General features: G+C 40.4%; 1 protein-coding gene across 1 annotated transcript in view; it reads left to right on the top strand.

Annotated features, from left to right (window-relative positions):
* Nucleotides 1-14,067, top strand: part of LOC146639282 (neural-cadherin-like) — a 347,375-nt gene that overhangs the window by 167,610 nt on the left and 165,698 nt on the right. Inside the window, exons 17-23 of the mRNA XM_085358982.1 lie at nt 902-1,022; nt 1,103-1,265; nt 2,863-3,531; nt 5,641-5,832; nt 7,144-7,587; nt 7,730-8,060; nt 9,606-9,699. Of these exons, the coding sequence (XP_085215108.1) occupies nt 902-1,022; nt 1,103-1,265; nt 2,863-3,531; nt 5,641-5,832; nt 7,144-7,587; nt 7,730-8,060; nt 9,606-9,699 (2,014 nt within the window). The remainder of the gene's footprint in view (nt 1-901; nt 1,023-1,102; nt 1,266-2,862; nt 3,532-5,640; nt 5,833-7,143; nt 7,588-7,729; nt 8,061-9,605; nt 9,700-14,067) is intronic.

The following is a 14,067-nucleotide window of genomic DNA, read 5'->3' as shown; positions in this document are numbered from 1 at the left end:
AACATTAACAACAACAATTAGGAGATGGATTGTATTTATTGGTATTTTTTGCAGTTTTCTGGCTTTGTAACAATGTTAACGCCCTTAAAAGCAATTTAAATCCCACTGTTGTCAGATTTAATAGCTTAAAAGGCTGGATTGCTATAATCTTCTGATTGATAATTGATGTTTTGTGATCAAGTATCTGGGATCCATCCAGGAATAATTGGTAGTACATTTGCATGCTGCACTTTTTAATTATTTTTAGTGAACAAGTGTATTTTTTAAATATCCCATAAAGAAGAACAAGTATTTGATTTAAAGTCTTCAGTTTGAAGAATAAACAGTATGCATAAATTTCTCTTTTTAAAAATGGGTGAATTTCTGTGTAGTTTGGAAGGATTGGTAGAAATAATTGGCACATATCTATTTGTATTGTTGGTAAAGGTCATAATTGATTTTGTGATCAAATTGTTAGAGTCAGAGGTAACGTAAAGCCTTTTTCTTTTCTGTGAATGGCTCTAAAATATCTGATTTTTACTTTTCAAGAGATTTCTTGTCACGTGGATGAAATTCTTACATGTTAGGCAATGGCAATCACCTCTGTAAGGACGGACGCTGGCTCCTTTTCAGATCTAAGACTTAATATCTGAATTCTGTTCTGTCAGCTAAAGCAGGCTGCTGTCTGTCCCTGTTAACTGAGACAGATCTTGGGTCTAGCAGAAACCAGCAGTACTGAGTGAAATGGGTACTGCTAGCCCGTGGGGGATCAAGCCTTCACCAAAGCTCTTTCTTTTTACAAATACAAAAACTAAACTCCATAACTTTTCCTCTCTACAGCTCCAAAAAGATTTACATACTATACTTTGGTTTATTTCTACTGTCACTGTTAATTTGTCTTCATCCTTACACTGGTTTGCAGGTGGAAACGCTAAGCTGCGGTACCAGATCACATCAGGAAACACAGGAGGGGTGTTTGATGTGGAACCAGAGGTGGGCACTATCTTTATAGCCCAGCCTCTGGACTACGAACAGAACAAACGGTAGGAACACACTCAGAGAAGAATCCTCCAAGCTTGCTGAACGATTGTCCATCCCTGACAAAGTTGAAACTTGTGTTCAGGTACAAGCTTCATCTTCTGGCTTCAGATGGGAAGTGGGAAGATTACACGACTGTGACAGTAAACGTGGTCAACAAGAATGACGAGGCTCCGGTGTTTACTGTTAACGAGTACTACGGCAGCGTAACAGAGGAGCTGGATGGTTCTCCAGTGTTTGTGTTGCAGGTACAGTCCAAGCTTACTAGTATTGTTTCTTCATATGACTAGTAAGAGAAGGAATAAACTATATTCTACATAAATATGTTCACTGATGCATTGCTGCTGAGTTTTGTCAGTTTATTTATTTGCCACTTTGAGCTACAAACATGAAAATAAATAGCACTACAGGCCAACAGAGAAGACGGTATTTAAGTTTGAGGTGAACTCTCCCTTAAACCTCTCACGCTTCTCAAAAAAAAGAGTAGAGGCTATGCAGCAAATAATGTCACAAAGGTTGTTTAAACAATGCTGTGTTGGTACTAAGAGACCCAAGATAATATTCCCCACAACATCACAGCACCAGCCTGAGCCACTCATACAAGACAGGATGGATCCATGTGAAAACTGACTCATCGGATCAGGCTATAGCTTTTCAGGTTTCTGTTGTCCAATTCTGGTGAGCCTCAGTTTCCTGTTCTTAGCTTACAGGAGTGGCTCCCGGTGTCTTCTGCTGCATGCACTTCTGCATATTCTGGTTGATAAAATTAGTTGTTGCGAGTTGCTGTTACCTTCCTATGAGCTCATATCTATCTAGTCAATTTGCTTTGAGCTCTGGCTGCTCTAAACTAAGTTTTCTTTCTTTCTTTATTTAGTTATTGTTTGTGGATCTGCATGATGTCACAGAGAGAAGATATATTCATACGAGCTTTGATTGTTACACCGAAGCCCCACCAACCATGTCAATCAGTAGAAAGTTGGCTTAAAGAGAAATGAGCCAAAGCAGCTTGTTTTAGACGCAGGGTGAACTTAAGGGGGTGAATAAGTGAGGGTTATTTTAAACAATGAATTATACAGAGTTACTCTGGTATAGCCCAAGCATAAAAATATGCAGCTGATACTGATCATAACAGGTTCTCTTCAAAGAAGCAACCGGAGACATTTTTTAACCAGCGCCTGTAGCTAATATTAAGCAGTATTTTTAATTTAATAACATTTAACAGCTGCCAGAAGAAAAAGAGAATTTTATTTTCTACCGCTCTCTGGTCCTCGGAGGAGTAAGATGTCTAAATAGAAAGTCTTAGGTAGACCACAACAGTAACACAGGTAAATCTGATGTCATTTCCCTTTTACAAACCCACGTAAAACTCAAACTGTTTCTTTTGTTTAACTGCACATTTGTTGATTATGTTGAAGGAGGTATTTGAGTTTTGTTGACTATGTGGGTTATTAAATTGTACATGTGTACACATCAAGTTTGGGTTTCACAAATGTCTCTAATATGTGGATTTAATACTCGTCTGTAGAAGCACACATACATTTTTGCTCTCAGTCATTCTGCAATTACTGTGTTAAGTTAAAGCAACTTTGGCCTGACCTGATGTTACTGCTGCTAATGTGTTGAAGATGAGCAAAATGTGCAGACAGAAGAGGGGGAGGAAAGGTGAGGCTTGGGGTTAAAAAGATGGCCCTTTGCCAGATTTAAATACCAGAGAGTACAAAGCTGCACAGGGCACTTATGGAGTGCTGTGAGTCGTGATATCACAACCAAGTCAGCAACGGTGTAAAAGCTCCGTGATTGTAAGATTGTTGCCTCGCCTGGTTCACTGTGCCTTTCACATTGTAGGTAACGGCAACTGACCCAGATAAGGACGCTGACCAGGAGGCCCTGCGTTACTCTCTCCACGGCCAAGGTGCAGACAGTGAATTCATAATTGATGAGGTCACAGGGAAGATCTATGCCCAGCGGACGCTTGACCGTGAGGAGCGCGCTGTCTGGCGTTTCGTTGTCCTGGCCACAGATGAGGGCGGCGAAGGTCTGACGGGTTTCACAGATGTCATCATCAATGTATGGGACATAAATGACAACGCGCCCATCTTCACGTGCGCTCCCAGCTGTCACGGAGAAGTAGCAGAGAACTCAGCAGCAGGGACATCGGTGATGGAAATGACGGCGACCGACCTGGATGACTCAGCTGTGGGGCAGAACGCTGTGCTCTCTTACAGGATTGTGGGTAGTTTAGATGCCACTAATGCAGAGCTGGGCGGAGTCCCCACCTTCTCAGAAATGTTTACCATCAATCCCACCACAGGCACCATCACTGTAGGCATAGGTGGGCTAGACCGGGAACAAGTTGAGTCTTACCTCCTGGTGGTAGAAGCCAGGGATGGGGGAGGGATGGCAGGAACGGGAACTGCTACTATTCTGATCAAAGATGTGAACGACCACGCTCCGAGGTTCACTGATCACTCCTGCCTGGCAAGGATTTCTGAGAACGCAGAGCCCAATGCAGAGGTGGGTGGCTGGTGTTGCTATCACAAAAACAATACTCCTTAAATGGTAAATGGCCTGCATTTGTATAGCGCTTTTCTAGTCCTTAAGGACCCCAAAGCGCTTCACACTACATTCAGTCATTCACCCATTCACACACACATTCACACACTGGCGATGGCAAGCTACATTGTAGCTTGCCATCGCCCTTAAGACAGCTCACTGCTCGTTTTCTTATTGGTGGAGTTGTTGCAAAGCAGCATTCCCAGTATATGCTATCAGTTATTTTTCTAACTAGTCTCACACCGTTTTTCATAGATAGGCCATTCATACCTCAGAACAGCTGTCTTGATTGTGTTCTGTGTGCTTCAACTCAGAATAGACAGCCAGCTATCTCTTACTTCTTTCATGTTGGCTTAGTGTCAGAATTACCACTCGCTCACCACTCTCTTGTATGTTGAAGGACCTGAGTTCAAGTACAACATGAAGCATTTTTCATAATGGCTTTTCTTTATTGTGTTTACACACAAACACGTTTTTCAGAAATCATTTTTTCCTCTCCTTTTAATTTCAGACAGAAAACGAAACATTTTCCTGCGCAGAAAATTTTTGCAGCTTTAACCCTTGTGTGGTGTTCGTATTTTTGTTACTCAGCCAGTGTTCATGGGTCTGGTGGACCCACTAGAGTTTTGGCTTTCCAAATTAACACTATCAAACAATTTTATGTTAAATTACTCAACAGATGTTTACTTCATCCCAATTACAAGACATATGAACAGCAAACATGATTATTTTTTTCCCTTTACCTTTGTTAGATCACATTTATGAATTAATGTGCTTCTCGTTTTTCTTTTATATAAAATGTTATAAATAAATCAGTTATAATCAAGTGGAGTGAGTGGAAAGACACAACACATTTACACGTGAAAAAATAATTAATTGTTTAATTTTTCTTTTGAAAAAAACTGAACACGGGTCTCACAGACCCGAACACCATACAAGGGTTAATACAGCAAGATAAATGTCCCTGAGCAGTGAAAGGGACAAAAATTATTACAACCACTCAGTTTATGAGTGTGTTTCAGAGCCAACCTCCTTCAACTTTGTTTGGCAGGTTCTATACTTTTATACTTTTTGGCCACACCAGGGGCAAGCTGCACATCGAGTCCAACAGCAGCAACAATCCCAACAATTCCTATTGTTGGAATAGTTGCTGGTACAATTCCTATATTTAACATCTGCAACAAAATCATCCCAGATCTTTTAGTGTCGCCTTTTTTAGCTGACACTAAAAGATCTGAAACAATAAAACCAAAGGCATCAACAAGCACAGAACTACAACATTGTGGTAATTTGTTTATTAGTGTGTTTGAAAAACAAAAATAAATAACAAGAAAACATGCAAGTTTGGCTGCATTCCATTGTGACCAGATATAATTATTTTTTGGAATCAAACTTGCTGAATGGCTCGTGCATTATGAGAATGATTGGATTCTGGTATCTTCACAAATCTTGAAATTAAATTCACATTAAAACTTAACACCTAATATTCATCTGACAAGCTGCAGGTTTCATTCGTGTTTCTTACAGGAGATTATTAGACCAGCCATGACTTTTAATCAGACCTCAAAATTCATAGGTTCAGAGGTGAGTTCTTTGTTTTCCTAAGTGGAACTAGTTTGCAGTAGGGTTGTCTTAGAAAAGCAAGAAACTCTTGATCACCAGTTTTACATGAGAGATAGATGCTCAGAGGAGGGAACTGCTATTCCATTGTTAAATGGGCCTTTATGTCAACGTTTTCAGTACAATTCAGTTTTATACTGCACTGCATCATGGGAAGTCCTCTGTGTGGATGGGGCAGGGATATTGATAATCCTATTCTTAACAAATGAACACAGTCGGGAGTTATTTTTGCAAGCTTTCCTGTATCATATTGAAAATGATGGATAATTTGCTCTTGTCAGAAATGTGCAGAGACAGTCATGTCCATGTTTATCGTAACTACATTCAGAAAACCTGGGTTATCTTTATTGTTCGGAGATTTAGCACTTTGCTTTTTATTTTTTTATTGTCAAAATGTAAATAGCCAGTTCCCTTAACACAATGTAATTGCTGGTTGTAACTTGTTCTAAGGTCTTGGATCTTGCAGCAGAGGACAGGGACATTGGTGAAAACGCCCAGCTGACCTTTAGTGTTGTGTCTGGAGACCAGGAGCAAAAGTTCTATATGGTCAGTCACAAGCAGGAGCAGCGCGGCACCTTGCGGCTTAAGAAACGTCTGGACTACGAACGGCACAGCGAGCAGAGGTTCAACCTGACACTGAAGGTACGTGGAAGGCATTTCAATTACAAAGGCTTTCACTATTGAAAATGACTTTGATTCAGATTTCTCTCTAATTCATTGGATTCCTTTTCATAATAGTCATGTGAACCTTCAGCTGACAGTATGAAACATGTGAATGGAAGATGGAAAATTACACAGAATTTAAGGTTTTAAAAATAAATTGATTTTTAATCAGCGTTTAAAGTTTGGCTGCATTCACATGCAGAACAATCCTGGAAAGTTTTGAGTATTGTCAAAACTGATGGGAGGACAGGCTTTTAGAATTTTGTAAGCAATGATCATAAATCTCATAAACCAACCTGTCAGCCCTTCCATCAACAGCTAACGTAAAGAGTTGTGAAGGTGAAGACAATAGCATAAAGGCAGTCTGTCAGTGTCAGTGTCATATGTCAGTTACAGATAAGAATAAGAAAAGTCCCCCAGGCAAGTTTTTATACTGGTAGAACTGACAGAAAGTTGCTGGAAAGTAACCTCGAATTCTAAAAGGATATAAATGGATATAAGTGTTGCACACCCAGAGGAACCCAGAGGAACCAAGGGGAACCAAGGGGAACCCTCTATCTGCTTTTTTATAATTGATGATTTAAAAAAATTCACCAATGCTTTCGAACTGGCCATTTTGAAGACAACTTAAGCTGCTCTTCCTTTATGATATGAGCCAATCCAAACACTTCCTCCTACATATAGTAGTCTTAATTCTTTTCTTTGATTCTTAGAAGTTACAAGAATACAACCAAATTACACTGGTTGTGTCACATAAAGCCTTTCTACTCTTAACATTGCGGTTTTTGTGTATTTCCTTGGATATTTGCAGTCAAGCTTCTCACAGAAACGACTGCAACATGCTAATTAATGTTTTTAACTTTCCCAATGGTGAATAATTGGCTTCATACTCTGATTTAATATTTTTCTTTTTACGCCTCCTTAACCTCTTAAAATTAAATTAAAATTAAACTCTACTCTTGTTTGGTTACCTCGTTAAGGGCAACAACATTTTTGTTGTCCTAAACAAACAATCCATAAGCCACATCCCAATAACAACTTTGTCAAAGTGATGCAAAAATCTCGTGGCATGACACTTCTTCTGTGAAAAAATTAATGTCTTTATTTGCTTTTGTCTGATTATTTTAGGTAAGCTGTTGGCTCTGGAAACTTGGAAGTCTGCTCGGGAAAATAATTGCAAAAACAATAACTGTTTAGTGCACTGTGAAATTATTTTGGCTCTAATTACAAGAAGTAATTAGATCTTTGTTATTATGCATGTGTGTGATATTTGTGCGCTTCCTGTTTTAGGTTGAAGACCTGGACTTCTCCAGCCTTCTGCACTGTGTGGTGGAGGTGGAGGACTATAACGATCACGCTCCTGTCTTCATTCCACACTTCATGTCACTTGCTCCACTACCTGAGGACATTGTTGTGGGAACCAGTGTGGCCCATTTAGTAGCCAGCGACTCTGATTCAGGCCAGAACCGTGACATCACCTATAGCTTGTCAGAGGACTCAGACCCTGAGGGTCTGTTCACCATTGATCAGTCCGGTCTGCTGTCAGTGGCTCGGCCTCTGGATCGGGAAAGGATACCCCAGCATCACTTAGTTGTCATTGCGACTGATCACGGTGTTCCAGCTCTGACAGGCAGCGCCACAGTTCAGCTGCCTCTGTTGGATGTGAATGATAACGGACCAGAGTTTGAAGCAGCGTACTCTCCAATAGTCTTTGAGAATGTGTCTGGACCGCAGGTAGGTTTAATCCCATATAGCATACTGTACTGTTATGTATAGATTTTCATAAAGACGAAGCAAATGATAATGATTGACTGTGTAGTTAAAAAATCTTCAGTGAACAAAGCTACAACCCCTCATCCTTTTTCATCTTGTTTAGGTAGTAAGGTTGAACCAAACGTCGACCCTCCTTCAAGCTGTGGATCACGACTCGCCTGAGAATGGTCCTCCTTTCCACTTTGCCGTCCCCCCTGAATATCGCTACAGCAACGATTTCTACCTTCAGGACAATCTCAACGGCACAGCCACACTAACAGCTTTGAGGACATTTGACCGCGAGCGCCAGAAAGAGTTTCTCATTCCTATTATTATGAGTGACAGTGGAAGTCCAGCCAAGACGGTGACCAGCACCCTGACTGTGACCATCGGTGACCAAAATGATCATGCACACGTGGCAGGGGAGAAGAAAATTTTCATTAATAGTCACAGGGGTGAGTAGGCGGTGGTGAAAAAGTAAAACTGAATGCATAAATGTACTTGTTTTTCACCAATTAGTGTGTTTTCATAATATTTGGAAGTCATTATAATTCACATTTAAATCCAGGTAACTGCCCAGCCCGACTCTGTGCTATCAACAATCAGCTTGGGTGTCCTTGAGGCAAAACCACCTTTTTCTGGCCTTCACAGATTAGCTGCACGACACCGATTGGAGGGTTTATTTGAAAATTCCCTTTTGTCTTTAGGGTGATTTTATTTTACTTTGTCAAATTAAAAGTCTGTCTCTTTGTGAATTTAACATTATTTGACAGACGGAGGTCGGTGGGAAAGTTTTAAAATGTCGCTCAACCAGCATCTACTTAATAAAACAGCCTTCATCTACTTTTTAAAGCACATTTTGAACTTTGCCCTCAAACTTTTCTCTCTCTGTAGGTGACTCTCTTAGTGCCAGCTAATTAATTCCTAATCAGTGAGCAGTAATTAAAACACACAAACAGACACACACACACACACACACACTGTGTTTATTGTGTTTTTCACCTCCGCCTCAACTCTTCCATTGTCACTACATCATCATTCCCCACATGATCACTATTTAGTTGCCGTGACTCCCACGGTGCCGTTCTAAGGGTCACAAAGGCAAATAGTGCTCGATTTGACACACAGTTAATTACACTTTAAATGTTTATTCTCTGACAGCGTACTGCGTTTCTGGTCTGTCTGAACTCAGGCAGTGAATCTCAGATTTTTAGTCCCAGAAAGCGTCCATGTAGTTTTCAGACTTACACAGGCTTCACGGCACACTGCGTTGTCAGTTAGGTTGAGTTATGCATTAGAAGTACACGTCAGGCAGTTAAGGCCTTGCTGCCTCTCTGTTGATAGGTACAGTACGTCGCTTTTGTTTATATGCTTGCACTTGGATTAGCAATGCTTCATCTTCTTTTGCCATTCAGAGCTACAAATGCACATTTCAGTGGTTTTGAACTCTTCTCAAAAGTTAAGTTTCACAAAGACAATCCAGCTAAAATTCAACATGTCAAGGTCTGCCTTTTAAATTTTGAAGGGTACCCTGTGAATAATTCCCACATGGTACAGTGTGAGGAATTGGAGGAGAAAGAGTAATGACAACAACACTTCTTTCTACTTGATTATAATCATTATGCATTCAAACAGCATTTTCTCTTTTGCATTTCTTTCTCCCAGTGTCACCTGCAATGTCACTTCTCAGTTTTGCTGAGACCTGAGTGTCTTTGGATATTTTGCTGTTTCTGCTGTTTTTCACTATGTTTGTACATTGTTGATTTTGTTTTCCTGTGTTTGAAAAGCTACTGTTTGTAGTGTTGTGATTTCAAGGCTTTTCCACTTTTTCTTTATTCTAATGAATGTAAAACACATGAAGCACACACACTTAAACACATGTACAGTATATATCAATCCAAAAGCAAAAACAGAGGGTTATCCTTTAATTCTCTGACATATTTAGTGCTGCTGAATCATTCTCACGCAGACTGATTAACGGATGCATTTTCTCTTTTCAGGCCGTATGCCAACTACAGTGCTCGGAAAGGTCTACTCTCCTGACCCAGATGATTGGGACAACAAGACGTATGTCTTTGAAGGACATGTGCCAAGGTAAATTAAAACAAATTAATTCAATGGGTCAGCAGTTTCTAATCAGAAATGTGTCATAAGCTATTTTAAATGAGTGCGAATGATGGCAGGGCATCTACTCTTTCCAAGAAATGTCTAACATCCTGACGTCAGTGATGCAGGAGTTTCTGTGTGCCAGATTACTTCTTTCATACCCTGAACCAAGTTGCCTTTTACGGCTAATCAGCGGCACCTCCTTGTTTTTTAGTCGTTAGATTGATTTAGACATTTAGATAGTGCAAAGCAACAACTCCCGGAGCGAAATATCCATCTGTTTATTACCATCCTATTTTTCTATTACCATTACCATCCTGTCCAATTTTCTTCCTCTGATTCTATTTCCTCAATGCCTCTTCTCAATTTCTCTTTCCATTTTTGTTGTTAATGCATGTGTGTTTTCCTGCCGTCGGATGACGATGTTGTGTTTGTGCCAATACTCTGCTTGAGAGTTTCACTTGCTAAAAGTGACACTGAGCCACAACGCTTCGCACTTTGACAATCTCCCACACACATGCACAGACGAGTCCCGAAGTGACACTCCGGTACCCTATGACACCTTCGTCTTCATCTTTCATGCTGTGTTGAACTCAAAATGACAAACTTTGCTACTTTTTCTCTCAAAGTCAGAGTTCAGGCTTTATGAAGGACTGGGTGCAATATAAGGTATCAGAACTTCACGACAGCTCTCATCTCGTCATGGTTCAAACCCGACTTAAGTTCAGAACACACCGTTGTGCTTTTCTTAATACATATCATACTATAGCGCACTCACCTCTGCTTTTAGAGTTCTGTGCAAAAGTCTCATATTTTGCTTAAAATTAGACAGGCTTTCATGTAACATTGGACACTGGTTGCTTTTTCACTCATTTTTAGTCCAGTCCTTGTACCTGGCCACATAAAAGTGGCTCCTAACTTAAGGGATGAATTGATGTTGTGTCTACATGTTGTGTCTCTTAGAAAACTAAGCAGAGGACTCACTTTGTGAATAGCAGCCTGTTGCAAAAATGCATAATTTGTTCCCATTTTCTTTTTTGTCTAAAAAAAATGCCAAATGTAACACAGTTTGACAGGTGTAGAAGAATATTTTTGCAGCAATAAAGTGATTCCCAAAAAGCTATAAGCTGAAAACTTCACATGTCTTGGCAGTCTGTCAGTTTATCCTTAAGATGGGTGAAGAGTTGCAGGCGTAAAAAACATCTGCAGCAGATGAACATTGGCTGACAGTCATGTTGGTTATACCAAATACCGACTTTTAAGATTGTTAGAATTGTGCAAACTCTGTTTTTGCCTTATACATGTATGTTTGCAGACTAAATCTGTTTCCCATTTTTCCAAGCAAAATGTGGTGGAGATGAGGGGAGGTTCAAGACCTACTGTGTGTTTCTATTTCAGTTCACCAAACAGTATTTTCAGTGTTTGGGTGTGGATGTTCTACTGTTTTCTACTGCGTTGTTTAGCTAAACAGTGCGGGGGAAAAAATAAGTAAAAAATAAATGTTCTGGTGGAACAATGTTTTCCACAAAGTGGAGGAGTACAAACATACTCTGGACGGGGGTACCAACATATATGCAATCACATGTTTGTCTAACAAGCAATAACTAATAGGACGATGTGTTAGATAAACAAAAAAGTTGAAATCCAGTCGCTACTTTAGCATGATTTCTAAATAAAAACTCACTTTTTTGCCAAATGTATGGCCAGTGGTTAAAATGTTTTGAATTTCTAAAATAAACAGATGATAAAACAAGATAATAGTTTAAATCGTTAGCCAAACAGAACCAATGAAATAAGTCTTAAAGTTGTGAATAGATTATTGAAATTGAAAGCTAGGGCTGGTTAAAGTGTTTTTTGATGAAACAATACAAAGTATGCTGAGTAAGGCTGTCGAAGCTGTTATATTTTGTCAATGGTCCTGGCACACGTTTTGCACAGCCGGCTACACAGAGAGACCTGTGCTGTTTGTGCAGCTTGGAGGATTACTTGTTTAGATTAAATTTTAGTTGTTAGTTGTGATTTTCTTTCATTTTCATGCCACATTAAGGACACCTGAAGTGGTGATGCAAGCACTAAGATATCAAACTAATTCCAGCATACAGCTGGTCTGCCTGCCAGTCCAGGGATGATTCAGTTTTGCTCGTTTGAGTTGGGTTAATGATCTCTAGGTGAGAGATGGGGTGACGTTTTATGTAATGTGTATGTAGACACAGTCATCTGGGGTAGCATTGTGCAAAATGGTAAGACACCAGAAGAAAGACAAGTGTTGGCACCAGAAACAACCTGTAACAAAATAGTTCACATAAGGGTCAATAGAATCAGGTTTCAGCATATTCAGATGTACTAAATGAGGAACCACTGATAGTTTAACCAGTTAAAACAGTAAAATTGTCTTTCAGTGATGTCAATCCTGGAATTAAGTGCTAGACCTAAGACGTGATGAATGCCACAGCATGTGCTGTAAAATGAGTTAAAACAGCTCTTGTCTCCACAAGTGGTTTATTATTTGATTTGCCAAGGTTCTGCTTTGGATTTCCTCTCTAATTAAACTTGAATGAGCTCATTTACTGTACAAAGGGAGCATGGAGACAAGGACCAAGCAAAATTGCTTCCTTGCATGTCTTTGTGCCTATTAGTCAGTCTCATTTTCCCCCTTGCCTCCCTCTCCCTAATGCAACGTCTCTACTCACTTTCTATTATTGTCCCAGAGGGCAATTGATTAACAGAGTAAACACTAAAATCCAGAATAAAAGTCCAGGCTGAAAGGGATGAAAGAATATTTATTTTGGACTGTCTTCAGCTTGGACAGTTGTATCAGAAGTGCAGCCAACTGAAAGAGGAAAAAGTGTGCATATAATTTGAGCTTTTATGTTAGGTAACATATTCATAAACTGTTTCATTAATTCACACTTTTTACGTAATATTAGAGTAACAGTTTTATATATAGGAGATCACAGTTTGGTATGCTGATCCGTGTGCCAGCAGCATACCAAAACAATCATGTTGGATGAATCAGTGAAATTCCAGATTATGTTTACTTGCAACATTTCTGTAAATTGAATACCATTGTCACCGATGTTCCCTCTAAGCTGCGCGGGTGCGCAATTGCGCATTGCTGGCACAGTCTCTGCGCACAGAAAACCTGCACAAAAAAAATCGAACCTGAATTGAAATTAAAATTAATACATTAACATATCACAACAATAACATCATCACTTCTGTTTGGTATGATGCCATTAAATGTCTTTAACAGCGTGTGTTGTTGCAAATACCTTCTCCGTGACATGTTATTTACAATTTAGAAAACCTTAAATTTTCTAAAGCTTTTACTAAAGTCTGACTTTTCTAATAACTCCTTTTTGGAGTATTACCTCTTATCATAGCAAATAAACATGTTAGAAATTTGTATATGGCCCAGTCACACTCAAGTAAAAACGAGGACAATGACTGGGGAAAATCAGTAGTTGTGTGGTATTTAATATTTCTACGTTCAGTGACAATTTACAAGCAGTTACGATGACGCGCTGGATGCCCAGAGTGTCACGGTCCTGGGTCTCCTGACCCAGCGTTTTTAGTTCTTTGTGATTTTCGTATTATTGTACTTGTGTGATTTATTCTATGGCTTCTAGTTTTGATCCCTTGCCCTTCATGTCTCCCTGTGTGCCCCTCTGTGTATCTGTGAGCCCTCGCCTCTCCTTATGTTTTATTCCATGCTTCCCCTGCCCATTATGTCTAAGTTCTCCCCGTGTTCTCTCTTCCCCCTGTGTGCCCTCCATGTATTTATGAGCCCTCGTCCCCTTTCGTGTTTATTCCGTGTCTCCCCTGCCCGTTACGTTGGTGTTCTACTCGTGCTCTCTCTCCTCTGTACTTCCTGTTTCACCTCTCCCGTCAGTGTTCAGTTCACCCCGCCCTGTCTCGTTATGATCATCAGTGTCACCTGTGTTCCCCGTGTGTTCCCACTCCCCTCGTTAACCCTCTGTGTATTTCTGTCTGCGTCTCCCTCTGTTCAGCGTGACGTCGTCCCTCATGTTGTGTGGATCTCCCTGTGTCTCTGCGTATGTTAGTTTTCCCCCAGTCTAGTTTTGTATCGCCTATCATCTTCTGTTACGCAATAAAGCTGCCTTTTGAGTTTATTCCCTCGTGCCTGTGAGTCCTGCATTTTGGGTCCTACTCCTGCCTGCCGCACAGCGTTCCATGACAGTACGACGTCACCAGTTATGGACCCAGCAACTCACAACCCCTCCGCTGAGCTCCGGGAGGATTTGATCTATACGGTGGAGTACCACTGTCAGGAGTGGGAGGCGCTGCCAGGAGACGAACACCGGGAGGTCGTAGCCGCCCGTCTACAGCGGATGG

This window comes from Diplotaxodon limnothrissa, linkage group LG1 (genome assembly GCF_057381915.1).
Source record: "Diplotaxodon limnothrissa isolate DT_005_m linkage group LG1, D_limnothrissa_male_GT1.1, whole genome shotgun sequence".
Classification (NCBI taxonomy): Eukaryota; Metazoa; Chordata; class Actinopteri; order Cichliformes; family Cichlidae; genus Diplotaxodon; species Diplotaxodon limnothrissa.
Note: the sequence above shows the minus strand (reverse complement) of the source record. Positions and strands in the feature narration are given on the sequence as shown.